Consider the following 26,243-nt stretch of genomic DNA (forward strand, 5'->3'; position numbering starts at 1 on the left):
ACAACTCAGAGTGTCTGGTCACCCAGCACCTAGAAAAGCACTTGGCACCAAGAAGGTGCTGAAACACGCTCTAACTCCAGCAGAAAGCTGACCCTTAGTACTTCAGAGACGCAGGGAACCTACCAGTTTGTTCCAGATGTCTCCTTGTCGCTTGGCTTTCGATGGAAAGACAATGCGCACCAGAAGACAGGTCCAGGTCAAGGCCAGCAAGGCGGCAGAGCCACTGCTCTTACTGCAGAGGAGAGCAGGGGTTAAGTTCAGAGCAGCAGCCTCCACCTTGAGGACTAACACCGTCCCTAAGGCCCCGCCTGGTAATGCAGGACTCTTTGCCTGACCTCATGGAACAGAACTTGCAATCAGTTCCCCACAAACCATCTGTGACAATTCAGGACAAGGAGTCCAGGCTTTAGTGGCCAAATTCCCATCTCTTGGCACTGACAACTATAAAAACAAACAGATGGCTTCCAGCATTAGGGGCCTGGTGGGCAACTGGTTCCCCTCAAAATGGCCTTGCCTGCCCTGTTTCCCAACCCTGCTCCTCCGTAAAGTGGTTTTCTCCACTAAGCTTGCCATCCTGGCTCCTCCCTCGGGTGCACAGTCAGCTGCATCATCTTCTCCTGAGCAGACTCCACCAATTCCCAGGGGCCACAACCTTTACCTCTTACCTGGGAACGCCTGCTTTGGAGCCAATACCGGAAGACTGCAGAGAGTGTAGAAGGTTCTTAGCAGTGGCTTCTGGTTGGGCCTCAGCCAACTGCTGGATGGCTGCCTGTAAGGCCCTGCGGGAGGCTGCATCTCTAGGGGGAGAGGCAAAGGGGAAAGGTGAAGATGGGGACCTCAGACAGAGGCAGGGGCAAGGCTGCTCAGGCCATGCACTGGTCTTTCTCAGGAAAAACTGATCACACCACACTCCAGTGGATCACAGAGGAGGAATTAGGAAATAACTGGATAAACTCACCTCCTCCTAGAGTTCTTTTTTTTTTTTGAGACGGAGTTTCACTCTTGTTACCCAGGCTGGAGTGCAATGGCGCGATCTCGGCTCACAGCAACCTCCGCCTCCTGGGTTCAGGCAATTCTCCTGCCTCAGCCTCCTGAGTAGCTGGGATTACAGGCACGCGCCACCATGCCCAGCTAATTTTTTGTATTTTTAGTAGAGACGGGGTTTCACCATGTTGCCCAGGATGGTCTCTTGACCTCGTGATCCACCCACCTCGGCCTCCCAAAGTGCTGGGATTACAGGCTTGAGCCACCACGCTCATAAGGGCAAATACGCCACTGAGTGTGTAAGGGCAGCCTCTACATTTATGGAGCACTTATAAGGTTCTCAAAGTAGGCCAGGCCATTTAACACATAAGACTAATGGCAGCATACACATACTGACCACTATGGCACAGCAGGCAACTGTTCCAGGCACCTCACACTTACTAACCACCACCCATGAGATAGAGAATGGAATCATCTCCATGCTGCAGACCAGGAAACTGAGGCACAGAAAGATAAGTAACTTACCCAGGATCTAACAGCTGGGATATGATATAGCCCAGATTTGACACCAGGCAGTCTGGCTTCAACCTGGGTTCTAACCACTACCCTAAATCACCTCTCTATACAAAATTGTTCCAGATACAGGGCTTTTGGCTGGGACTCACCTGTATCGATGCAGAGTCAAGCAGAACAATTTGCAGAGCCCCTTCACTGCTCCCTCTGGCAGATCTGAAACCAAAGATTACACAGAGAGTAGTCAATAAAAATGACCTGGCAAGCAGCTGCAGTCAGGTGTTCTGCCAGACACGATCTCAGCCCACTGGACACTCCCCATATATTTAAAGACTTTCCTCCCCAAGAGGAAAAAGCAACAACAAAACAGGACTCTAGGAAAACGTCTGGTACAAAAAAGCTTTGGGCAGACATTTGCTAAAGGAACTAAAGTAAGAAAATACAAGTGGCCTCAAAACCTTACATGCCATCAAGTAGAGGTTCAGGAGTGCTGGAACGGTTCTACTTCTTGATCTGGGTGCAGGTTATACTGGTGCCTAATTTTAATGTGTGATGATTCAGTAAGCTGTTCAATTAGGATGTATATCTTTATTTCTTCACGTACATTCTAATAAACAGTTTAAAAAACAGTATAACATTGAAGCACTATGAGCGACAAGAAGAGGGAACAGCACCTATAACTGGATGTTTCTGAAAGTCTGAAAGATACAGAAGCTTGGCCGAACAGATTAGCAGGCTCTGGAAAAATGGAAAGGGAGGGAGACATATGTGGAATGCAGGGTTAAGAACACATAATACTTACTCAGGACACATGAGGAAGAAAAGGGGAGGACTAATAACACCCCAGCTCTTAGTGCTTATGAGATGCCAGACCCTGCTCTAAGTAATTCAAACACATTAACTCACTTAATCCATATCAAGTGCCACTGTTATTAAGCCCATTTTTAAATAAAGAAAACAAGCAATGGGAAACCAAGCCAGCCAGCCAGAGTGAAATAGATACACCCTAACTCTGGGAAGAAAGAGTTCAACTCTTGGTGGAACAATAGTGCTCAATGTGGCTGGGCGCAGTGGCTCATGCCTGTAATCCCAGCGCTTTGAGAGGCTGAGGTGAGAGGATGACTTGAGGCCAGGAGTTCGAGACCAGCCTGGCCAACATGGCAAAACCCCACCCCTACTAAAAATACAAAAATTACCTAGGCATGGTGGCACGCACATGTAATACCAGCTACTCAGGAGGCTAAGGCAGGAGAGTCACTTGAACCCCGGAGGCGGAGGCTACAGTGAGATCACACCACTGCACTCTAGCCTGGGAGATAGAGCGAGACTCCATCTCAAAAAAAAAAAAGAGTGCTCAATAATGTTGGAAAGCCAACCTGTGACAAGTGTTGCATGCCACACTGAAGCATGCAAACAGAAGGGAGAAGCTTCTGAGAAGGAGGAAATTTAACCTTCAGGATAAGACAGACTTATACTGGGTGTAGGAGGCACCGAGAGCAGGAGGCCCATGCATGGCTCACACCATTCCTCACACTTCAGGCACCTGAATGATGGAAGAGAAATGAATGAAGTACAGGGACACCATTCCCCCAGAGCCTTGAACACTGCATTGGTCAATGTGATCCAGGGCTATTTCAGTAACTGGGAAAAAGAATGACTGGGACCAGAAAGAGGTTGTGGCTAAGACAATGACAATAACAACAGCTAACATACACTGTGAGCTTACCATAGCCAGACAATGTGTGACATTTACTCCAACCTATCAGGGAAGTATTACTGCTATCTCCATGCTCAAAGCAAAAGAAATGGGCTCAGAGAGGTGAAGTAACTTGAAGGAGGTCAAACAGGCTATAAGTGGCACAGCCCATCCAAGCCCTTCATCACTGACTGCTGCAATAGAGGCCTGTGACTGGAAAAATCAGTATCCCATGGCTGCCTTTCATTTTTTTTTTTTTAAGACGGAGTCTTGCTCTCTCGCCCAGGCTGGAGTGCAGTGGCGCGATCTTGGCTCACTGCAATCTCTGCCTCTCAGGTTCAAGGGAGTCTCCTGCCTCAGCCTGCTGAGTAGCTAGGACTACAGGCACACGCCAACACGCCCAGCTAATTTTTGCATTTTTAGTAGATATGGAATTTCACCATGTTGGCCAGGATGGTCTCGATGTCTTGACCTCGTGATCTGGGATTACAGGCCTGAGCCACCGTGCCTGGCCACATGGCTGCCTTTTTAACTAGAGCTCTCTGCTGGGAAAGTGACCAGGAAAACCTTTGAGGATGCCATAAAACTCATACACTAAAGCATTACACATGAGAGCATTACACAAGAGAACCTCTTAGAAGCTCACAAACAGCAAGTTTACAAGCTTGGGTATATTACCGGGCACAAGTAGGTCAGAAGCAGCAAATGAGAAGTTGGGTGGCGTGGCAGGAATAAAAAGCAAAAGGGGACAGAAAGGGAGACCCAATCTATATGGCTGTGGTTTTCTTTTTATTTATTTATTCATTTTGTTGAGACTCATTCTTGTTGTCCAGGCTAGAGTGCAATGGCGTGATCTTGGCTCACTGCAACCTCCTCCTACGGGGTTCAGATGACTTGCCTGCCTCAGCCTTCCAAAGTAGCTGGGATTACAGGCGCCCACCAACACACCCAGCTAATTTTTTTGTATTTTTAGCTGAGACAGGGTTTCACCATGTTGGCAAGGCTGGTCTTGAACTCCTGACCTCAGGTGATCCATCCCCCTCAGCCTCTTGAAGTGCTGGGATTACAGGCATGAGCCACTGTGCCTGGCCATGGCCATGGTTTTCAAACTTTAGTAAACACAGGAATCACCTAAAGGGCTTGTTAAAACACAAATGGTGGGTTCTATCCCCAGGATATTTTTTTTGACACAGGGTCTTGCTCTGTCACCTACCACCGCAGCCTCAACCTCCCAGGCTCAAGCGATCCTCCCACCTCTCAGCCTCCCAAGTAGCTGGGACTACAGCACCTCCGGGTCTGATTTGAGTTGCTCCAGTAGAGCTGGGAATTTTTATCTCTAACAGGTTCGGAGGTGATGTTGATGCTGCCTGTCCAGGAACCACACTTAGAAAGCCAATACTATACAGTAAAAACAAACATACCAAAAGAAATGAAAAAATAACTAGGATTTATTGAGTGAAGGTAAAATGGTCTTACTTAACAAGTCCTAGAGCTATCCCTTGGTTATGGTGCTGATCAGAATAATCAGATATGCTCAGCATTTCCCAAAATGTGTTTCCCAGGCCCCGAACAGAATTTCAACAAAAAAGAGGTTCAAAGAAAACACTGGATTCAAGGAAGCTTTATAAAGTGAAAACACCTTGTCGTGAATATTCCAAGAGGGCATTAAAAAACATGGCCTCCCACTGGCTCACGCGGGTAATCCGAACACTTTGGGAGGCCGAGGCGGGCGGATCAAGAGGTCAGGAGATCAAGACCATCTGGCCAACATGATTAAAACCCCGTCTCTACTAAAAATACAAAAATTGCTGGGTGTGTTGGTAGGCGCCTGTAGTCCCAGCTACTCCGGAGGCTGAGGCAGGCGAACTGCTTGAACCCGGGAGGCAGAGGTTACAGTGAGCTGAGATTAATCATGCCACTGCACTCCAACCTGGGCAACAAGAGACTCCAAAAAAGAACCTCTCCCAACTTATTTGATCTTGGAATACTTTACTGAACACCGACTGGGAAAAATGATATCCCAAGTCATAAGAAAATGTTTTTGTACTCAGTATCCTACTTGAGAAAGGTTTTTGCTATCTTTTTAAAATATTTCCAATCAAAATGGTTACAAGAATAAACAGTCTTCACACCTGAATGGATAAACTCTCCATGAACCCAAAGGTTTTAACTGTTTCAATTCATTTGATAGCAAGGAAATAAAGGCCGTGGTTCTAAAGAAACACAATTTCAGCTGGGCCCAGTGGCTCGTGCCTGTAATCCCAGCTTTTTGAGAGGCCAAAGCTGGTGGATCACTTGAGGTCAGGAATTCAAGACCAGCCCAGTCAACATGGTGAAACCCTATCTCTACTAAAAATATTAAAATTAGCTGGGTATGGTGGCGCACACCTGTATTCCCAGCTATTCTCGAGGCTGAGGCATGAGAATCACCTGAACCAGGGAGGCAGAGGTTGTAGTGAGATGAGATTGTGTCACTGCACTCCATCCTGGGGGACAGTGCGAGAATCTGTCTCAAAAAGAAGAAAAAAAAAACATTTATTTTTGAAATGGAATATTGTCCAGAGTATACGGATGAAAAATAAATACCTTTTCCAGCCACACACTTCCCCAGTTCACTGAGGATTTCTCTCCGTTCCTTTACACTGGCTGTTGTCACCTTCCCTGCAAAACGCTTTAGTGTCTCAGAAACCTGTGAAGGCCAAGCAACAGAGAAAATTTCACCAGTCAGACTATAAGACAACGAGTGTGGGTGTGTTGAGGGTGGGTGTAGAATTCAGGGATCTCTCTAACCTGGGGTTTCTCAACCTCCCCACTCTTGACATTTTGGGCCGGGTAATTCTTGGTTGTGGGGGCTGTGTTTTTAGCAGCATTCCAGATGTCAGTAGCAGCCCATCTCCCCCTCCCACCCCAGTTGTGACATTGTCAAATGTCTCCTGGGAGGCAAAATCACTCTCACTTGAGATATACTGTTTTAATTCAACTAGTCAACAAGTCAATATACATTACTTAAACTTGGGCAATCAGTGGAAAGGCAAAGACCTCTGAACAGAAAAGATCCCTTCAGAACTACCCAAAATCTAGCAAAGGCCTACTTTGTGCCAAGCATGTTCCCTTTACATTATCTCACTTTAACCTCCCCATAAGGGAAATGTCAGCATCCTGGCAACTCACTGGCAGAGCAAAAGCACACTGGCTAAAAGGTGAAAGGTTAGGAGACTGGATCCCAGCTCTGCTTTTTATTAGCTGTGGAAACTTAGCCAAATAATATCACTCTCCCAATCTTTGGTTTTCTCATCTATGTGAGGCGGACAATAGCAGCTACCTCATATGACTGTGACGGAGATTAAGTAAGATTGTGTATACAGGGGGTCTACTCTCAACCCAAACATAAAGTTGGCTACTACTACCAATAAGCCTGCAAGGGAGGCATCAGTATCCCCATTTTATAGGTGAAGAAACCATCTCCAAGAGAGGAAGTCACTGCTCATAATGGAGTCGAGAGCCGCAGCACCTGCATTCTCGAAACTAACCTCAAAACCAAACAGGTCTATAAACTGATACTAACAAATCTTTAGCTTTCAACACCCATGTTGAAAGTTTGCAGTCCACTGCATAGGGACATAAGCATAAGATCCAGTGAGTGGGACAGTTTGCAAACATCCCTAAAAATCTGTTCCTGAGCAATATTCTACAAGCTACCAAGTGGGCAGGTTGTGGATTCACAACTGGTAGAGCAGGGCATGATAAGACCCATGTAACAGCACAGTGGGGTCATCATCTTTTTCTTTTTTTTTGAGATGAAGTCTCACTCTGTCGCCCACGCTGGAGTGCAGTGGTGCAATCTGGGCTCACTGCAACCTCCGCCTCCTGGGTTCAAGCAATTATCTGCCTCAGCCTCTCGAGTAGCTGGGATTACAGGCACCTGCCACCACAACCAGCTAGTTTTTGTATTTTTAGTAGAGATGGGGTTTTGCCATCTTGGCCAGGTTGGTCTTGAACTCCTGACCTCGTGATCCACCTGCCTCGGCCTCCCAAAATGCTGGGATTACAGGCGTGAGCCACTGCACCTGGCCCATCTTTTTCTTTTGAGGGTATTTCACAGGCAGGCCTTTTTCTTTTTTTTGAGACAGAGTTTCACTCTTGTTGCCCAGACTGAAGTGCAATGGCAGGGCCCCAGCTCACTGCAACCTCCACCTCCCAGGTTCAAGTAATTTTCCTGCCTCAGCCTTCTAGGTACTTGGGATTACAGGCATGCACCACCATGCCCAGCTAATTTTTTGTATTTTTAGTAGAGATGGGGTTCCACCAGGTCAGACTGGTCTCAAACCCCCAACCTCGGGTGACTTTGCCCACCTCAGCATCCCAATGTGCTGGGATTATAGGTGTGAGTCACCATGCCTGGCTGGCCGGCCTTATTAGTAGCATAAGAGTCAAGAGTACACACAGAAATAAAATAATACAGAGTTTTTCTGCTTAAAGCCCTACCATAATTCTATTGGCAATGAATAAAAGAAACTGACGTCCAAAACTCTGATTTCTAGAGAAATGATGTATCATTTTAACTTTAAAATGTCTTTTGTTTTTATAGCCATAGATGCATGCAGAGTCAAAACCAAACATTTCTGAGAAGCCTGCCATAAAAACCAGTCCCTTGCCCTCACTCTCCATGGGCAACCCTTAGGTTGATTTGGTGGATATTTGAGTAGTTACCTCCATATAGTATCTCTAAATATGGAGGCAACTTGCATGTTTCTTGATTTTTCAGTTTTCCTACCTTTCTACCACAGCTCCCTTTCCTGCTCTTACCCTACCCCACACCCTCCCCATTTCCCCAGTGGAAGTCCCCAGTTTCATAATATAGGCTAGGTCAGTAATCAGTGCTTACACCATATGTAAGTGGTATTCAACATCCTTTTAATAAACTGTTTCTTTTTCTTCCCAGCATTTTTATGCCCCTGGTGTTAATGATTACCCTTTTCCACCTCACTTCAGTTTGACTTGTTTTATCTGGTTTTTTTTTTTTTTGAGATGGAGTTTCGCTCCTGTTACCCAGACTGGAGTGCAATGGCGCGATCTCGGCTTACCGCAACCTCCGCCTCCTGGGTTCAGGCAATTCTCCTGCCTCAGCCTCCTGAGTAGCTGGGATTACAGGCACGCGCCACCATGCCCAGATAATTTTTTGTATTTTTAGTAGAGACGGGATTTCACCATGGTGACCAGGATGGTCTCGATCTCTTAACCTCGTGATCCACCCGCCTCGGCTTCCCAAAGTGCTAGGATTACAGGCTTGAGCCACCGCGCCTGGCCTTTATCTGTTCTTATAAATAATTAAACCCCAAACTTTTTGCCATTTGTCTAAATCTCAGCACATTTAGGCAGATCAGGTATTTCATCAAATTCCACCTTCCTAAGGAAATCTCTCCCAGAGTTTTCTGACCTGCTCCAATTAGGCATGTGATCCTCTACAGCCAGGGCAGTTTATTACCCTGAACATGAACTTTCTTGTGTTTGGCTGAACACATCCTCAACTCTGTAAACTCCTTGCAAGTATGAAAATATTCTGACCAAATACAGAATTCTAGGTTGAAATCACTTTCCTTTAGAATACTAAAGACAAGGCCAGGCACAGTGGCTCACATCTGTAATCCCGACACTTTGGAAAGCTGAGGCAGGCAGATTGCTTGAGGTCAGAAGCTCGAGACCAGCCTACTCAACCTGGTGAAACCATGCCTTTAGCAAAAATACAAAAATTAGCCAGGCATGGTGGAATATGCCTGTAATTCCAGCTACTTGGGAGGCTGAGGCAGGAGAATCTCTTGAACCTGGGAGGTGGAGGTTGCAGTGAGCCAAGATCACGCCACTGCACTCCAGTCTGGTGACAGAGACTCCATCTCAAAAAAAAAAAAAATCAGTTGTTCACTTTCATTAGCCACATTTCAGCGCACAGTTAGTCACATGAAGCTAGTGGCTACTGTACTGGGTGGTGCAGGAAAATATTTCCATCATGACAGAAAGCTCTATTGGACAGTACTACTCTAGAGAGACATCTGTGAACTTTAAAGCTGTCTGCATTCTGAAATCACCAATAAATGACTTCTCTGAAAGATCTTAGTGTTCTCTTTCTAAGTTTTGTTCTGACAAGGTCTTAAGTGGGTAACATTCATTTTCTGATTAAGAAAAAGAAGGGTCTTAAACCTGAAAAGCTCTTTCATCTTTGTGAGAGAAGCTATGGCCAGGAACGTAATGTGTCCTTCTACACATTACCCTGTGGAAAGGTAACTATGTGGGAATTCTAGATGGAGGACAGATCGTATACATGTGTCTGTTTTTGCTATCTCTTCACTAAAACTAATAAAGCATTTAAAAACTAATCTTAGGCTGGGCGTGGTGGCTCACGCCTGTGATCCCAGCACTTTGGGAGGCCGAGGCGGGAGGATCACCTGAGGTCAGGAGTTCAAGACCAGCCTGATCAACATGGAGAAACCCCATCTCTACTAAAAATACAAAAATTATAAAATACAGAAATATTCTCCTGCACCACCCAATACAGTAGGCACTGGCTATATGTGTCTAACTGTGCACTGATATGTGGCTAGGACAAGTGAATAACTGATTTTTTTTTTTTTTTTTTGAGACAGAGTCTCACTCCTGTCTCCCAGGCTGGAGTGCAGTGTCGCAATCTCGGCTCACTGCAACCTCTGCCTCCTGGGTTCAAGTGATTCTCATGCCTCAGTTTCCTGAGTAGCTAGAATTAACAGACATGCGCCACCACGCCTGGCTAATTTTTGTATTTTTAGTAGAGAGAGGGTTTTGCCATGTTGGTCAGGCTGGTTCAAATTTCTGACCTCAAGCAATCTGCCCACCTTGGCCTCCCAAAGTGCTGGGATTATAAACCATTGCACCCAGCCAAAAACTGAATTTTTAAATTTCATTTAATTTTAACTAGCCATGTGGCTGTCATACTGGACAGTGCAGCTCTAGAGAGGATTCTTTCCTCAAGTGAGTATCAATGTTAAACATTCAGCATGCATTTCCCTAACCCCCTCATACTAAGCTTTTCTTTCTAGGATTCAATACAACATAACTTGAACAAATTATCAGCCACTTACAAAGGAGAGTATCAATAAACGTCTCTTTGAATGCGCAAGTTAAGTGGTCACTTTCTGGGCCTACACATAAAAATCAATCCTATTCCCCTGGAGACCCCAAATGAGCCCAGCAGTCTTTTAGACACCTGTTTCCTTCCCCCGACCCCATAACAGTGTCTTTTCACCTTAAAACATAACCACAACCGACGCTTGGGTAGAGAAAAAGGTTTTCCCAAGTCCTTCCTGAACTACAAGGTACCCACAGGTAATAACACTGAAGGGTGAAAAGACTACATGGACAGCACAGTTCTTTTCACTAACCATGGATCTGATAAGCATCAACATATATCAAGCCCTATTTTATCTCACTGAACCTTCACAACAACCTTTTAAGACATGTATTATTTTAACCTCATTTTATAAATGAAGAGGCAGACGTGGCGGGGTTAAGTCACTTATTTGGCATGTCACAGAAATCGACAAGCAGAAACTCAAGCCCAGATCTGTATGAATCCAAAGACTACACTGAAAGTCCCTGCTAATAGTAGGAGCTCAATGATCATTTGCTGAATACAAAGTTTAAGGACGACTTGGCGTTGGCCCAGGGCTCAGGGCTGGAGGGCTTTGGAAAAAAGAAGTGAAGACTCAGGGAAGTGAACTTCTGCAACTCTGGGATCAGGCGAAGGCCCCGCCGAGCTCCAGCTGCCGAAGTCAAGGCGGGAGCTCCCGACTCCTCGAGCCCGCGGTCTGCCTGCGCCGCTCGGGCCGGGCCAAGCCCGCAGCCGTGAGAGGCCGACCTGAGACTGCCCCCGGACTACGCCCTCCATAGCCACCACCCCCAGCGCCCCTAAGCCGAGGAACGAGGGAGGCCCCGCTCGACAGACACCGTCCGCACCAAGTCGCTCGCCGCGTTGGCCCCGCAGCCACCCGCCTCACCTGCGTGTCCGCCGCCATCCTGCCGGCGCTGACTCCGGAACCGTTTCCGGAGCGCTTCCGGGTCACCGCGGGGCCCACGCGGCAGGGCGAGACCGCGAGCTCGCTGGGGCAGGGCCCCGGGCTTGGCGCCCCCGGGCGGGACGGCGGCCGCTGCAGCCGGGGCAACCGGATCGCGGGCTTGAAGTTGACCCTCCCTTCCCCGGAGCCACAACGCCTCCTCCCCAGGCCCCGCTCTTCATCCCCGGGCGCCTCGGGAGAGACTAGAGCTTGTAAAGTGGTGAGTCCGCCTTGCAGGCCCTGACCCACTTCCAGCCCTCAGGGTCAGCCCCCACGTGGGCTTTTCCTGAATGATGACTACGTTCTTTAGAAAAACAATTAAGTGTTGCTTCCTAGATAGCAGAAACTAAAAACTAGTTAAAAGAGTCAGCGAACTAGTCTTTTGTCCTCAGTTTGTAATTCAGTTGGTGGATGACTGGTACATGGTTAGCAAACATGGGTAGATACGGAGCTCAGGGAAGGTTCAGGAAGGGAAGGAGGCCCCTGCCCTGGGGAAATGCTGGATGCTCCAGGCTGGGAGTTTTGAAGGCCACAAGGCGGGAGGCTACGTGCAGATGTGGCTGCAATATAGAGAACAGGGTCTCCACAGCCAAGTTGCCGGCCTTGTTAGCAGTGGCTTTCTACCGTTTGACACAGACCTAGTTAGAATTAATACATCATGTCCCGGGAGACAGATCTTTGTTAAATACAGGAATCACCACAAAACACCTATTCTCAGCAGATGTTGCTGTCTCTTTAAATATTGGGGCCAACCGTGGTGGCTTTTGCCTGTAATCCCAGCACTTTGGGAGGCTGAGGTGGATCAACCTAATGTCAGGATTTCCAGGCTGGCCAACATGACAAAACCCCGTCTCTACTAAAAATACCAAAAAAATTAGCCGGGTGTGGTGGTAGGCATCTAATTCCAGCTACTTAAGATGCTAAGGCAGGAGAATCAGTTGAACCCAGTAGGTGGAGGTTGCAGTGAGCCATCATGAGATCAAGTCATCGCACCCCAGCTTTGAAACTGTTTCAAAAATATAGCGGATGGAGTGCAGTGGTGTGATCTTGGCTCATTGCAACCTCCATCTCCTAAATTCAATAGATTCTCATGCCGCAGCCTCCCAAGCTGGGATTACAGGCACCCACCACGACACCTGGCTAAATTTTGTATTTTTAGTAGACATGGGGTTTCACCATGTTGGCCAGGCTGATCTTGAACTCCTGACCTTAAGTGCTCCACCCTCCTCAGCCTCCCAGCTGGATGTAGTGGCTCACACCTGTAATCCAAGCACTTTGGAGACCAAGGCGGGCGGATCACTTGAGGATGGGAGTTCAAGACTGCCTGACCAACATGGTGAAACCCCGTTTAAAAAGAAAAAAGATCTCGGCCAGGAGCGGTGGCTCACACCTATAATCCCAGCACTTTGGGAGGCCGAGGCAGGTGGATCACGAGGTCAAGAAATCAAGACCATCCTGGTCAACATGGTGAAATCCCGTCTCTACAAAAAATACAAAAATTAGTTGGGCATGGTGGCGCACGCCTGTAGTACCAGCTACTCGGGAGGCTAACACAGGAGAATTGCCTGAACCCAGGAGGCGGAGGTTGCCATGAGCCGAGATCGCGCCATTGCACCCCAGCCTGGGTAACAAGAGGGAAACCCTGTCTCAAAAAAAAAGAAAAAAATTAGCTGGGCATAGTCCCAGCTACGCAGGAGGCTGAGGCAGGAGAATCGCTTGAACCCGGGTGGCATGGGTTGCAGTGAGCCAAAATCAAACCAATGCACCTTGGTGACAGAGCAGAGACTCAGAAAAAATCCCAGCACTCTGGGAGGCTAACACAGGATTCCTTGAGGCCAGGAATCTGATACCAGTTTCTGCAACATCCCTACACAAAGTTAAATATTAGCTGGGTGTGGTGGTGTGTGCCTGTAGTCCCCAGCTACTTGGAAGACTGAGATGGGAGGACCCTTTTAGTGAGTTATGATTATACCACTGCACTCCAGCCTGGGCATCAGCCAGACCCTATTAAAAAAACTTACAAACTGAAGACTCCAGAGACTTTTTAAAGAAGACTTTATTTCCTTGGTTTGCAAATAAAGCTGGCTAAGTTGTTTGCTTTCTGGTGATTAGTCAAAGAGACCAAATCCCATATCCTCGTCCGACTCCTCCGACTCTTCCTTGGCTTCAACCTTAGCTGGGGCTGCAGCAGCAGCAGCAGGAGCAGCCGTGGTGGCAGCAGCCACAGGGGCAGCCGCCGCAAAGGCAGATGGATCAGCCAAGAAGGCCTTGACCTGAAGGAGAAGTGGTCAAAATGGTCATCCGCACTCCTCTACTACCCGCCTCCCTCCTGCCGTGGTAGAGTTTAAGGACCAACAATATCCTTTTCAGTGTGAAGCCCTTCCTGTCAGAAGTGGCCCAAGCAGGACAACTTGGGTATGTCCTAGTGAGGGGGTTCCTAAGGCCCAGCTCTTGCCCATTAACCCCTTCTTTGGGTCTCCATTTCTGAAGTGAGAAACTCCTTCCCTGCCCCCCAACCTCTCAAATATCCTCTCACAAAATGAATCTGCTATATAAAATACAACTGTAAAAGCGCTAAGTCAGAAGGCCACCATTTATCACCCTGCTAATTTGTCAGTGAGGCCACCTATGGTCCTGGTGGGATCTTTTTACCTTTTCAGCAAGTGGGAAGGTGTAATCAGTCTCCACAGACAAGGCCAGGACTCGTTTGTACCCATTGATGATAGAATGGGGTACTGATGCAACAGTTGGGTAGCCAATCTGCAGACAGACACTGGCAACATTGCGGACGCCCTGTGGAAGACAACATTTCATTTCAGGTGAGGCTCCCTACAGGACAGAAAGTCCAAGTAAAGCTGAATAAAGAGAACCCTTGGCAGACAAGAACTGCCAGGTTAGCAGCTCAGTCTCAAAAGAGGCCATTTCATCTCATACCAAATGCTCCTGGCAGAGCAACTCAGACCCATCAAAATCAATTTTGCTGTTATCCAAACCCAGGTGGTGTTCTGTATGCGTTTATCAATGACATTTACTTCCAAAGCCATTACTATTTTGTGAAAAGCGTAAGCGACTAACAGAGCCATTGAGTTCCAGAATGAAAAATGTTGAACTATTTCCAGATGTGAGTTTCATTCACTAGTCAAACTTTCAACAAGTGAATGAAGCTACCTACTTAATTTCAATTTTTCATTTGCCCAAGAAAAGACATTTTCTGTCACTATTATTCATCATTTATAAGGCATTTTTTTTTTTTTTTGAGACAGTTTCACTGTCACCCAGGCTGGAGAGCAGAGGCACCACATGGGCTCACCGCAACCTCAGTCTCTTAAAGGTCATTTTGACGGCAAAATTTGAGTCTCAATGCAGACCCTAGAACAGCCCCTCCTACATGCCCACCACCGTTCTAAGACTTTACGTCCACTAATAAATCCTTTAGCAATCTTACGTTGTTTTGACGTTTTACAGATGAGGCAGGTAGGCAGATGAGAAAACAATCCTCGGTTACACAGGACTCAGTGTGACACTTGTCATGCTTTTTTTTTTTTGAGATGGAGTTTCACTGTTGTTACCCAGACTGGAGTGCAATGGCACGATCTCGGCTCACCGCAACCTCCGCCTTCTGGGTTCAAGCAATTCTCCTGCCTCAGCCTCCCGAATAGCTGGGACTACAGGCGCGCATCACCATTCCCAGCTAATTTTCGTATTTTTAGTAGAGATGGGGTTTCACCTTGTTGACCAGGATGGTCTCGATCTCTTCACCTCGTGATCCACCCTCCTCGGCCTCCCAAAGTGCTGGGATTATAGGCTTGAGCCACCGTGCCCAGCACTTGTCATGCTCTTAACCATCAGTGTAAGAGGGGGCCAGGCTGAGAGCATATACCTCCAGGAAGCGGGAGTGCAGAGTTTCCTCTGTGATGTCAAGCACTTCGGGGTTGTAGATGCTGCCATTGTCGAACACCTGCTGGATGACCAGCCCAAAGGAGAAGGGAGAGATGTTGAGCATGTTCAGCAGCGTGGCTTCACTGGCTCCCACTTTGTCTCCAGTCTTGATCAGCTGCACATCACTCTGAACAAGAAATGGGGGCAGTTAACACCTGAACATCCAGCAGACCCATGGCCACTAAAAAGCCCCCCATTTGGCTGGCTAGCACAGGCAAACCAGGTCCACTCACCAGGATTTCAATGGTGCCCCTGGAGATTTTGGTGGTGATACCTAAAGCCTGGAAAAAGGAGGTCTTCTCTGGCCCCAGACCGGTGTTCTGGGCTGGCACAGTGACTTCACATGGGGCGATGGCACCAGCACGGGCAGCAGCTGGGACCTGAACAAAGACAACAGTGAGAAAAGTGTCTCCACTGAGAATCGTCCGTTTTGCTTTAAGGAGCAAAGATAAAAGCCTCTTTAGCCAGTCCAGTTGTCCCCTTACCTTATTGGCCAGCAGCATGTCCCTGATCTCAGTGAGGTCCTCCTTGGTGAACACAAAGCCCACATTCCCCCGGATATGAGGCAGGAGTCTGCAAAGAGAAGTTTACGGAAAACAATCACCTTTCAGCACCATTTTCCAGAAAGAGGGAGACTCGCACGGAGGAGGGAGGACGAAGCTGCCCCGGGAACTGACTGACTTCTCCAGAGCTGGGTTGTTTTCCAGGTGCCCTCGGATGGCCTTGCGCATCATGGTGTTCTTGCCCATCAGCACCACGGCCTTCCCGCGGAGGGACATGCGGATCTGCTGCATCTGCTTGGAGCCCACATTGTCTGCTCCCACGATGAAGCATTTCGGATAATCATCCAATAGTTGCTACAAAAAAAGCCAGAGAAAAGCCAAGTTTAACAGGAAGAAAGAGGGGGGAAAAATGCCAGGAGAAACTGAAAAACGCCACAATTTGTTTCCATCTCACTCCCTTTCTGATAGGCTTTTGAAGCAAAAGGGAGATTGGGGCCATTCTTCCCACTAGGAGCTACGTTGTAACACTGCCAAACTGGATGACGATTGCTGGGTAGAAACGGTGAAAATTAGGTTTCTACATTCAATCAAGGAGTTTCTCCTTTAATTTCTTAGTTTTTAACTATTCCCAATTATGAGGCATGTTTGATTCACGAAAATGGTTATAAGAGGATAAAAAAGCACTTTGGAGGCCAAGGTGGGCAGATCACCTGAGGTCCAGAGTTCAAGACCGGCCTGACCAACATGGTGAAACCCCGTCTTTAAAAAAAAAAAAAAAAAGGATAAAAAAGGACTATTCCAAATAAGCTGGTCGAGAGGACGGGTAGATTCACAGCTTTCAAAACACAACACAAGCAAATATGCAACATATTACTTGTAAAAAAAAATCTGGGTGTGGATAATTGGATTTTTGTACAGTTCTTTTGGGTTTTGTGTCTGAAAACCTTCGAAGTATTGGAGAATGTAATACAAGCTATGCTTTACAATGCTGCCTAATTGCTTAAGTGCAGTATGGTCAGTGTTTCTGGGCAAGGGGGACCCACCCAAAAGGCCATCCAAAAGAAGAGTCACTGGACACTTCAGTTTCCTGAATGACAGGTCCTAAATATGCAACAACTTGCTTCCTTACAATGAGTCATTCCTGACCTCAGACCTTCTCAAAGATGGAGTAAAAGTGCTCACACCTGTAATCCAAACACTTTGGGAGGCTTAGGCGGGCACATGACGAGGTCAAGAGATCGAGACCATCCTGGCCAACATGGCGAAATCCCTTCTGTACTAAAAATACAAAAATTAGGAGGGCGTGGTGGCGGGCACCTGTAGTCCCAGCTACTCGGGAGGCTGAGGCAAGATAATCGCTTGAACCAGGGAGGCGAAGGTTGCAGTGAGCCGAGATCGCGCCACTGCACTCCAGCCTTGCGACAGAGATTCTGTCTCAAAAAAATAAAAAAGCAAGCATAATGTGCACTCTTTTGGAAGCCAAACAGACTTGGATATGAATGCTGTCATCTTAGCCACCTGCCTGAGCCTGTTTATCTGCAACAGAGGCGACCTATCTCAGGGAATTGTTAATTAAACAGGATTTTCCTGAAAATGGCCTGATTCAGGAGCCGGAACTGAGGAGACCCTCAGCACTTAGCAGCCGACTGTCCCTATCTGAGCTGGGGAAACATGAAGGGCAGCGGCGACCCAGCCCACACTTACGATGATCTTCAAGAAGTAGTTGGACTTCCAGGTCGCCCTGTCTTCCCTGGGCATCACGGCGGTGCGTCAGGGATTGCCACGCAGGGTTTAAAGACGCTGTCACTGAGGAGAGATAGGGAGCTCAGGCCTGGTCACCCCGGCACCCATCCCCCGGTCCCAGACCTATATGGAGCAGGACACGCGCAAGCGCCCGGCGGCCCGGCCTGGGGCAGCCGCTGCCACCTCGGGGAGTGCGAGCCATCACCGAGGCCCCAGGGGGAGCAGGAGAGGACTCCATGTTCCCAAAAGGCCCCCAAAGATCCCTCCAAGCTTCCCGCCTCTGGCCCCTGGCGCCGATCGGCTTGACGCACAAACCTTCCACGAGGACGCCTGGCGAGAGAAGGGCCGCAGGCTAGAGCGTTCATTTTATATGCGAACAAAGTAGCCAATCAGAAACCGCGGATAAACGCCCCCACTTATTGGCTGGCGACATCGCTCGTTCGACAAAGCCGAACGAATACAAGCAGCCATTGGATAATATTGCTGCCACTTCAGTTAACGGAAGCCGCCTTTAAGTAGGATCGTGAAGGAAGGAGCTGCCTGGCGTTGGAGGCGCTTGCTCTGAGCTGCTGCCACCTGCTGGGCTGGAGCTGCCTTCTTGTAGGCGCTAGAGTAAGCTAATTGGGAGTTCGCTCTGCCACCTGGCCAGCTCAGCAAACTAAACAGCGTGACATGGGGCTGAGACATAATTGCAATGCTTAGAGCAGAATGGTCTCTTGGTTTCTCTAGTTTGTTTTTCCTCCTACCAAAACAGAGGGATACTTTTAAAACCTGGCCGGCCGCGGTGGCTCCTGCCTGTACTCTCAGCACTTTGGGAGGCCAAGGCCAGTGGATCACCTGACACGGTCAGGAGTTCAGGACCAGCCTGGCCAACATGGCGAGACCCAGACTGTCCTAAAAATACAAAAATTAGCCGGCTGTGGTGGCGCATGCCTGTAATCCCAGCTACTGGGGAGGCTGAGGCAGGAGAATCGCTTGAACCCGGGATACAGAAGTTGGCAGTGAGCCAAGCTCGTGCCATTGCACTCCAGCCTGGGCGACAGAGAGAGACTCCGTCTCAAAACAAAACAAAACAAAATTAAAAAAACCCTTAAGTCAGCTCATCTCCTTATCTTCTCAAAACTTTCCGTTTCCTACAGAGTAAAACCTAAAATCTAAACTACCTACAAGGCCCTACCTATCTGCCCGTCATGCCCTCTATAATTATCTCAGATGTTTTCCCTCTGACTTATTTGCTTTCCAGCCAGATGATGCTCTGCTGCTTTTCCAAAGCAGGCTTCACTGGAGGGCTTTTGCATTGGCCATTTCCTCTTCCTAGAAAACTAGCCAACAAACATCCACAGAGTAATTCATCTCCATCAGATCTTTTTTTTTTTTTTTTTTTTTTTTAGGAGTTTCTCTCTGTTGCCCAGGCAGAATGCAGTGGAGCAATCTCAGCTCATTGCAGCCTTGACCTCCCAAGTAGCTGGGACTACAGGTGCACACCACCACGCCTGGCTAATTTTTTGTATAGATGGGATTTCGCCATATTGCCCAGGTTGGTGTCAAACTGCTGAACTCAAGTGATCCTCCCACCCTGGCCTCCTAAATTGCTGGGATCACAGGCATGAGCCACCTTGCCCACCCCTGAGATCTCTTTCTGATGGCCATGTGTTACTGCACGGTTAGCATCATCCTAAGTACTCTGTGCATATTACGGAAGCTCATCTTCACAGCAGTCCTCTGAGGAGATGCAGTCCTGTGTTAGCACTCCCATTTTATCGATGAGAATACTCACAGGAAGGTTAAATAATTTGCCCAGGTCTCTCAGCCAGTAAGTGATGGCTTCAGAACTGAAGTCTAGGAGGAAGTTCGAAGCCCCTGGGACTCAGTGTGCTATACAGTCCCTTCCAAACCCTGAGTCTGCCTCCCTTTGAACGCACTTTTCCAAGTATATACATATGCAAAAGGTACATTTCCAAGGACCTCTTAGCTCTGATGATATAAATATCATCTCTAATTGTAGTACATCAATATAACGGAATACCATGAAGCCATTAGAAAATGGTGCAGATCTATATTTGTTGACATGGGAAAATATCCACAAAACAAAGTGAAAAGCAAATTGCAATGAAATATAGCACATCCACGTCTAGAAATAAGATAAATCCAACATGGGCTAGAAGAATAAACCAAGTTACTCTCTTGAACTCCTGGGCTCCAGTGGTCCTTCCACCTTGGCTTCCCAAAATGCTGGGATTATAGGTGTGAGCCACAGAACCTGGTCCTGTCATTCTCTTCGGGTGAGGGTTGCAGGTAATTTTCACTTCTGAGCTCACTATAGCATGGCAAGGGTTTAGACTAGAATTCAACGTGCGGCTTTTGGAGAACCATTCGAAACAACAGGGAAGCTGTGAAGTCGCAGCTCAAGGTGAAACAAAGCTCTAGGGCAAGCTTGTCCAATCCGTGGCCTGTGGGTTGCACGCGGCCCAGGACAGTTTTGAATGTGGCCTAAAGCAAATTTGTAAATTTTCCTTAAACATTATGAGATTTGTGTGGGTTTTTTTTTTAGCTCACCAGCTATCATTAGTGTTAGTGTATTTTATGTGTGTCCCAAGACAGTTCTTTTTCCAATGTGGCCCCAGGAAGCCAAAAGATCGGACACCCAGCGGGCACAGTGGCTCATGCCTATAATCCTAGCACTTTGGGAGGTCAAAGTGAGCAGATCACTTGAGGCCAGGAGTTAAAGACCAGCCTGGCTAACATGGTGAAGAGCCGTCTCTACTAAAAACAAAAAAATTAGCTGGGTATGGTGGTGGGCACCAGTCATCTCAGCTACTTGAGAGGCTGAGGCATGAGAATTGCTTGAACCTGGGAGGCAGAGGCTACAGTGAGCCAAGGGCATGCCACTACATTCTAGCTTGGGGGACAGAGCGAGACTCCGTCTCAAAAAAAAAAAAAAAAGCCAGGAGTGGTGACTCACGCCTAAAATCCCAGCACTTTGGGAGGTTGAGGCAGATCACTTGAGGTCAGGAGTTTGAGACCAGCCTGGCCAACGTGGTGAAACCCTGGCTCTACTAAAAATACAAAAATTAGCCAGGCATGGTGGCAGGTGCCTGTAATCCCAGCTACTTAGGCTGAGGCAGGAGACAGGAGTATCGCTTGAACCCAGGAGGCAGAGGTTGCAGTGAGCCAAGATACTCCAACCTGGGAAGAGTGAGACTGTATCTAAAAAAAAAAAAAAAAAAGATTGGACATCATTGCCCTAGGGCCTAGGACTGGAGCTCTGGATCTGACCAGAGCGAAGAGGAAGCATGCAAATACGGTTATGACCATGAGGAGGCAGTAGAGACCCATCCTCAACTCAAGTAGCTGACTTCAGCAGGCAGGGGTGTAGCCCCTTGGGTGTACACCCGAGTTGTGTGGGCTCAGGCACAGCAGTTCAGCACAGGAACACAGGCAGAGGCAAGCCTGGGGTTCACATAATGGCTCTGCCCTCACTGATTGCCTTGAGCATGTAGGTTCTTGTCTTGGAGTCTCTTTCCCTGTCTCTAAATGAGTGGAAGGCCACCCACAGGCCCGTGAGTGAGGCTGCCCTCTGTAAACCCAGGTGATCACACCCCTGGAAGGCCCTGCCCATGAGGGTCAGTCCCGCTGCTCCCCAGCCTGTCCTCACCAACAGGCAAGAGCAAAGCACAGGAGGACCTGTGACCACAGGCAAGGACCACAGACCCCAGCCCCAGGATTTTGACCTTAAAGGAAACATCCACAATTTACCCTCAATCTGGTGACTCTGCTGCATCCGGGGTGGGTTTGGTCTCTGCTGGGACCATGAGGGTATCTCAGACCACCAAGAAATGGCACTAACGCAGGTGAAAATCATGGCAAACTTTATTGGCATAAATCACAGGAATTGAAATGGGAAAAGCCAGGTTAGATGTTTACAGAGAAAAAAATAAAATGAAAATCAAATTTTCAAATAACCTTTGACTCAGGGAGTGGACCCCAGAAACCCCAGTCCCTCTTGGGGAAGGTCTAGGGCAGGTCACTGTAAACAGAGCGGTAAGGCCTGTGGGTAGAAGTGGAAACCTCCAGGGGGGCCAGGCTGCCCTCCCCACAGCCACAAAGGAGGGACCCTCTTCTGAGACCCCAGCACACTTGGCTTCTGCCAGGAGGCCAGTGGAGTGGTCTGGACTCTCCCCGTGAGACCCCGGTGGGGCCCTTTTCTCTTGATCAGGAGCCCAAGGCCAGGCTCCTCTTTCATCCTCAGTCAGGAGCTCCGGGGGTTTCCCCAGAGGAGTTTGTCCGTCTGCCCCAAATCCTATCACATTCCCTTATGACCTTCTTTCCAGACCCCCTGAGTGCCGATCCCACAAGTGAACGGGGTGGAGACAGACCCAGGCTCCCGGGAGAGCACATCTGGGGAAGGGATATGCCCAGAGGAAATCAACAAGACCAAGGAGACGTCAGAGTCCTGTCGGTCAAAATCAGACACCCGCTTTCCTGAGAAGGCAGAAGAGAGAGCCCCAGAGAAGCGGTAGAGGCTGAGAGGGTTCAGAGGTTCACGGGGGAGCAGAGGCTCCTGAGGGCTTAGACAGGAAGCAGCCCCCAAAAACAGACTTTCTCCTTCTCCTGCAGAGACAGAACAGATGAGGTTCAGAATTCCAGCCCCGAAAGGGCGAGACACTCTTCAACCAGTTTCAGTGAAGAGCTTGCTGGCCTGGGAAGTAAGGGGCTTCCAAATACAGCAGTTTATAAAACAGTCCTGGTGAGCTGTGAGGTGAAAGAGCGGGAGTCAGAGCTGCTCCCAGTTCACCTGCTTGTGCCAAAAAAACATAAAATACAAATTGCTTTCCCACCCCAGCCCTCCGTACAAAGCCAACTCCACACCAGGGCCACCGTCAGCGACAGGCCCAGTGGCGGTGGACAAGGAGGAGAATACAAAAGGGATCGACTTTAAAATCTCTTCAAAATCATTTCATATACAGAAGTAAAAGCAACTCAGGCGACAGGAATCCAAACCTCAGTGTAGAAATCTATCAAAGTCAGTACAGTGTCCAGGCACGCCGTCCCGGAGATGAGGAAGTGACTATAAAACATTATTGCTGGAGAGGCTTTTCTCAGTAGAACCAGAGCGGGTATAAAAGGGGAGGGCGGGTAAAGGCAGGGGCAGTCGCCCAGGCCTAGGGCACTGGAAGGGTAGGAGGAGCACAGAGAACCTTCCATGGCCCCTTAGGTTCTCTGCCTTTGGATGGATGGATTTATGCTGGCATTGTCTGGAGGGAGCCGTGTGTCCCCCAGTACTCACAGAACAAAGACAGGTCAAGGGAGAAATAAGGATAAAAAGAGACCCCAACAGACCCTGCCTGCCCTTCCCCGTCCACCGCCCCTGGCTGCACTGCTGAAATATGAGGAAGAGATGGCTCCAGTGTGGGGTGCTGGCCAGGCCAGTTCATGGAAACGTACGTGGGCTGGGGTGGGGCCCCCAGCCTCCACCCCTGGGGAGGATGGAGAGTGAACAGCCTGGGGAGAGTTGCAGGAGGAAGGAGGGGCCCAGAGGTTCCAGCGAGGGTGGAGACAAGCAGGGAGACCCCTCACAGCCCTCTGTCCATCCTGCACCAGCCATGGACAGGAGGGTTCCAGTTTCAGTCGGGTTTACCCCGTCACCCCAGGGCGAGGTCTCTGGGTCACAGTAGCAGTTGGGGATGCTGGCTGGGGATTGGGGGGCAGAGACAGGGACAGGGCGCCTAGCAGAAGAGCTTGAGGAAGCAGTTCTGACAGTAAGGCTTGTCGTTCTGCTCCTTAAAGGTGCCCTTGTTGAGCTGCTTGAGGCAGAAGGCACAGACAAAGTGCTCGGGGTGGAACTTCTTGGCCATGGCGGTGATGCAGCGGCCGGTGATGGGCTTCTGGCAGCCAGAGCACAGCGAGCCGCGCCGCTCGTGATAGTGCACCTCACAGTAGGGCTGCCCGTCGTGCTCGAAGAAGCTGCCATTGACAAATGGCGTGAAGCATTCCTGCCAGGCGGAGAGAGGGGCTCAGAGATGGGCATGGTCGGCACACTCCTAGTGCATCCTACTTGCTAGGCATTTCATATGTGCCACGCTGTCCTAAAATAACACTGATTTTTATTTTTTGTTTTATTTACTTATTTATATTTTGAGACTGAGTCTTGCTCTGTCACCCAGACTGGAGTGCAATGGCACGGTCTTGGCTCACTGCAACCCCCGCCTCCTAGGTTCAAGCGATTCTTCTGCCTCAGCCTCCTGAGTAGCTGGGATTACAGGTGCGTGCCACCACGCTTGGATAATTTTTTGTTTCTTTAGTAGAGATGGAGTTTCTCCATATTGGCCAGGCTGGTCTTGAACTTCCAGCTGACCTCAGGTGATCTGCCCATCTCAGCCTCCCAGAGTGCTGGGACTACAGGCATGAGCCACCACACCTGGCCTATTTTTGTTATATTAAAAATTTTTTTTTGTAGAGATGGGAGTCTCACTCTATCGCCCATGCTGGTCAAACTCGGCCTCCAGCAATCCTCCCAACTTGGCCTCCCACAATGCTGGGATTATTTAATTCTCCCAACAGGGAGGGAACCGAGGCACACAGATGATGTGACTGGCCCAGGGTCATGCAGCTACTGAGTTCACAGCCTGGATCTTACATAGGTCTGACTCCTGGGTGCTTAGCCAGGCGGCTGTAACATGCTCCCAGAAACACAGGTGCTGACACTGGTCTGTGGTCAAACTCTGCATCCCAGATTCTCATTGGAGAGTCACATGCATATGTAGGTAGAAAAGGCTCTGGGAGGGGCCGGGCGTGGTGGCTCACACCTGTAAACCCAGCACTTTGGGAGGCCAAGGCAGGCGGATCACCTGTGGTCAGGAGTTTGAGAACAGCCTGGCCAACATGGTGAAACCCCATTTCTACTAAAAATACAAAAAATTAGCCAGGCATGGTGGTGGGTGCCTGTAATCCCAGCTACTTGGGAGGCTGAGGCGGGCGAATCCTGGAACCCAGGAGGTGAAGGTTGCAGTGAACCGAGATCACACCACTGCACTCCAGCCTGGGCAACAGAGTGAGACCTCATCTCGAAAACAAAAAAGGAAGGCAAAGGCTCTGAGAAGTCTTGCAGGGAACAGTGTTTCCCCAAATCATTTGGTCAGAGAGTCCTTTTGAATCCCTAATAAGCTCTGTGGGGCCCCAGAATGCAGTGGTTTTGGAAACCACCATCCACTTCTGTCGAGTCTGTTCTCACACACTCTCCTCCCTAACAGGAATGGCCAGGGCCTCTGCACAGGGCTGGAGGGGGACAAGTCTACCTTGCTCCTGGTTTGTCCCAGCCTTAGTACAAGTCCTGGCCCAGGACCTATTGGGCCCCCTGCCGGCTCCCCCTATTAACTCCAAATGAGGCCTCCGAGTTGGATCCAGAGAGCACAATGCAGAAGACGCCTCTCTCCCCACTGCCTGCTCCCAGCCCCCTCCAGATGAGGTCAGGGGCTCCTTACCCGGCACACGAAGCACTCGGGATGCCACAGCGTGTTGAGGGCCGAGATGTAGTTCTCCAGGATGGCCCGGGCACAGCCGCCACACTTGGGCGCGAACATGTCGAAGTAGTCCTTGCGGCAGTAGGCCTTGCCGTCCTTCTCGTGGAACCCTGGGGAGCGGCAGTTTTGGAGGCAGTTCTTTCCGGGTTCCAGAAGTAGAGCCACCCCAACTCCAGCCTCAGCAGCGTCTCCCAGCCCCACCTCCCCAGCCCTCCTAAGAGAAGGCGAGTCAGCCTATCGGCCCAGCCTGTACCTTCAGGACCAAAGAAGGCTCCACACTGGGCACAGAAGAAGTGTTCAGGGTGCCACGTCCGGTCAAGGGCTGTCACCACTTTCTGTGAAAACAAAGTGTGGATCAAGGCTGAGCTCCACCCCACTGGACAGATCTCATGCCCGAGACTCCCAGCAAGGCCGTCCTCCACCCACAGCTCATAGCCACACACAGCAAAACACTCCCAAGATCGGGGAGTCTCCTAATTGTGCTATGCAGGCCTCTAAGAAGGCAGAGTTGCTGAGGATGGGACATGCCAGATACACACCCTCTCCTTTACTCCTCACCCCAAGTAGACATCACAGGTTCTGCTGTGACTCCCTTTTTTTTTTTTTGAGACAGAGCCTCACTCTACTACCCAGGCTGGAGTGCAGTGGTGCGAACTTGGCTCACTGCAACCTGTCTCCCGGGTTCAAGCGATTCTCCTGCCTCGGCCTCCTGAGTAGCTGGGATGACAGGCACATACCACCACTTTTTTTTTTTTTTTTTTGAGACGGAGTTTTGCTCTTGTTGCCCAGGCTAGAATGCAATGGCGTGATCTCGGCTCACCACAATCTCTACCTCCCAGGTTCAAGCAATTCTGCCTCAGCCTCCCAAGTAGCTGGGATTACAGGCACGCGCCACCACACTCGGCTGATTTTGTATTTTTGTAGAGACAGGGCTTCTCCATGTTGGTCAGGCTGGCCTCAAACACCCAACTTCAGGTGATCTGCCTGCCTAGGCCTCCCAAAGTGCTGGGATTACAGGCGTGAGCCAGCTGGCCCAGCCTATGACTCATTTTGTAAGTGAAGAAACAGGCTGAGAGAGGCCAGGCATTTCCTAAGTTCACAGAGCGGGAGCGGGAGACAGCCAGCATCCAACTCCATGTATCTGCTCAGGCTCCTGAGTGCTGGGAGTCTCCACAGAAGGGAATCGAGATGGGAGGTGAAGGGAGGTGGGGCTGCCAGACACGCACTGGGACAGGCTGTGGTTCAGGTGTGAGTTTGAATCCGG

At 49.2% G+C, this 26,243-nt stretch overlaps 3 protein-coding genes across 15 annotated transcripts in view; all 3 read right to left on the reverse strand.

The window, feature by feature from the left end:
- GCN1 (GCN1 activator of EIF2AK4) overlaps positions 1 to 11,253 on the reverse strand; it is a 66,966-nt gene extending 55,713 nt beyond the window's left edge. For 2 of the 3 annotated variants that reach the window (XM_035257809.3, XM_035257808.3), the window contains exons 1-5: positions 11,218 to 11,253; positions 5,780 to 5,882; positions 1,650 to 1,713; positions 666 to 797; positions 124 to 232 (exon numbers count right to left, since the gene is read on the reverse strand). In XM_035257809.3, the coding sequence (XP_035113700.2) occupies positions 124 to 232; positions 666 to 797; positions 1,650 to 1,713; positions 5,780 to 5,882; positions 11,218 to 11,235 (426 nt within the window). In that variant the 5' untranslated portion in view covers positions 11,236 to 11,253. Of the gene's footprint in view, positions 1 to 123; positions 233 to 665; positions 798 to 1,649; positions 1,714 to 1,960; positions 2,105 to 5,779; positions 5,883 to 11,217 lie in introns of all 3 variants that reach the window. The other variant, XM_078337421.1, reaches the window with a different exon arrangement.
- Positions 11,254 to 13,312: 2,059 nt separating this feature from the next.
- On the reverse strand, positions 13,313 to 17,803 carry RPLP0 (ribosomal protein lateral stalk subunit P0). 2 transcript variants are annotated; one of them, XM_002753073.6, is made up of 8 exons: positions 17,775 to 17,803; positions 17,421 to 17,522; positions 15,895 to 16,070; positions 15,699 to 15,786; positions 15,447 to 15,593; positions 15,155 to 15,340; positions 13,927 to 14,067; positions 13,313 to 13,547 (listed from the first exon to the last, which is right to left on the reverse strand). In XM_002753073.6, exons 2-8 carry the CDS (start codon positions 17,472 to 17,474, stop codon positions 13,383 to 13,385), a joined length of 957 nt encoding a protein of 318 aa, XP_002753119.1. In that variant the 5' UTR covers positions 17,475 to 17,522; positions 17,775 to 17,803; the 3' UTR covers positions 13,313 to 13,382. The 2 variants fall into 2 exon arrangements, with proteins under 2 accessions (XP_002753119.1, XP_078193548.1); XM_078337422.1 differs by having other exon boundaries at positions 17,771 to 17,803.
- Positions 17,804 to 21,311: 3,508 nt separating this feature from the next.
- PXN (paxillin) overlaps positions 21,312 to 26,243 on the reverse strand; it is a 56,942-nt gene continuing 52,010 nt past the window's right edge. For all 10 annotated transcript variants that reach the window (XM_035257817.3, XM_035257816.3, XM_054238971.2 and 7 more), the window contains 3 exons: positions 25,233 to 25,314; positions 24,941 to 25,089; positions 21,312 to 23,452 (listed from right to left, as the gene is read on the reverse strand). In XM_035257817.3, the coding sequence (XP_035113708.1) occupies positions 23,186 to 23,452; positions 24,941 to 25,089; positions 25,233 to 25,314 (498 nt within the window). In that variant the 3' untranslated portion in view covers positions 21,312 to 23,185. The remainder of the gene's footprint in view (positions 23,453 to 24,940; positions 25,090 to 25,232; positions 25,315 to 26,243) is intronic.

This window comes from Callithrix jacchus, chromosome 9 (assembly GCF_049354715.1).
Source record: "Callithrix jacchus isolate 240 chromosome 9, calJac240_pri, whole genome shotgun sequence".
Taxonomy (NCBI): Eukaryota; Metazoa; Chordata; class Mammalia; order Primates; family Cebidae; genus Callithrix; species Callithrix jacchus.

What these genes read in the sequence shown, in the direction of transcription:
- RPLP0 (XM_002753073.6), bottom strand. Translation starts at nt 17,474, where the DNA reads ATGCCCAGGGAAGACAGGGCGACCTGGAAGTCCAACTACTTCTTGAAG. An exon ending in ACTACTTCTTGAAGATCATC is followed by an intron (nt 16,071 to 17,420) that starts GTAAGTGTGGGC and finishes CTTTTTTTGTAG; the next exon opens with CAACTATTGGATGATTATCC. An exon ending in CCTTCCCACTTGCTGAAAAG is followed by an intron (nt 13,548 to 13,926) that starts GTAAAAAGATCC and finishes CTTCTCCTTCAG; the next exon opens with GTCAAGGCCTTCTTGGCTGA.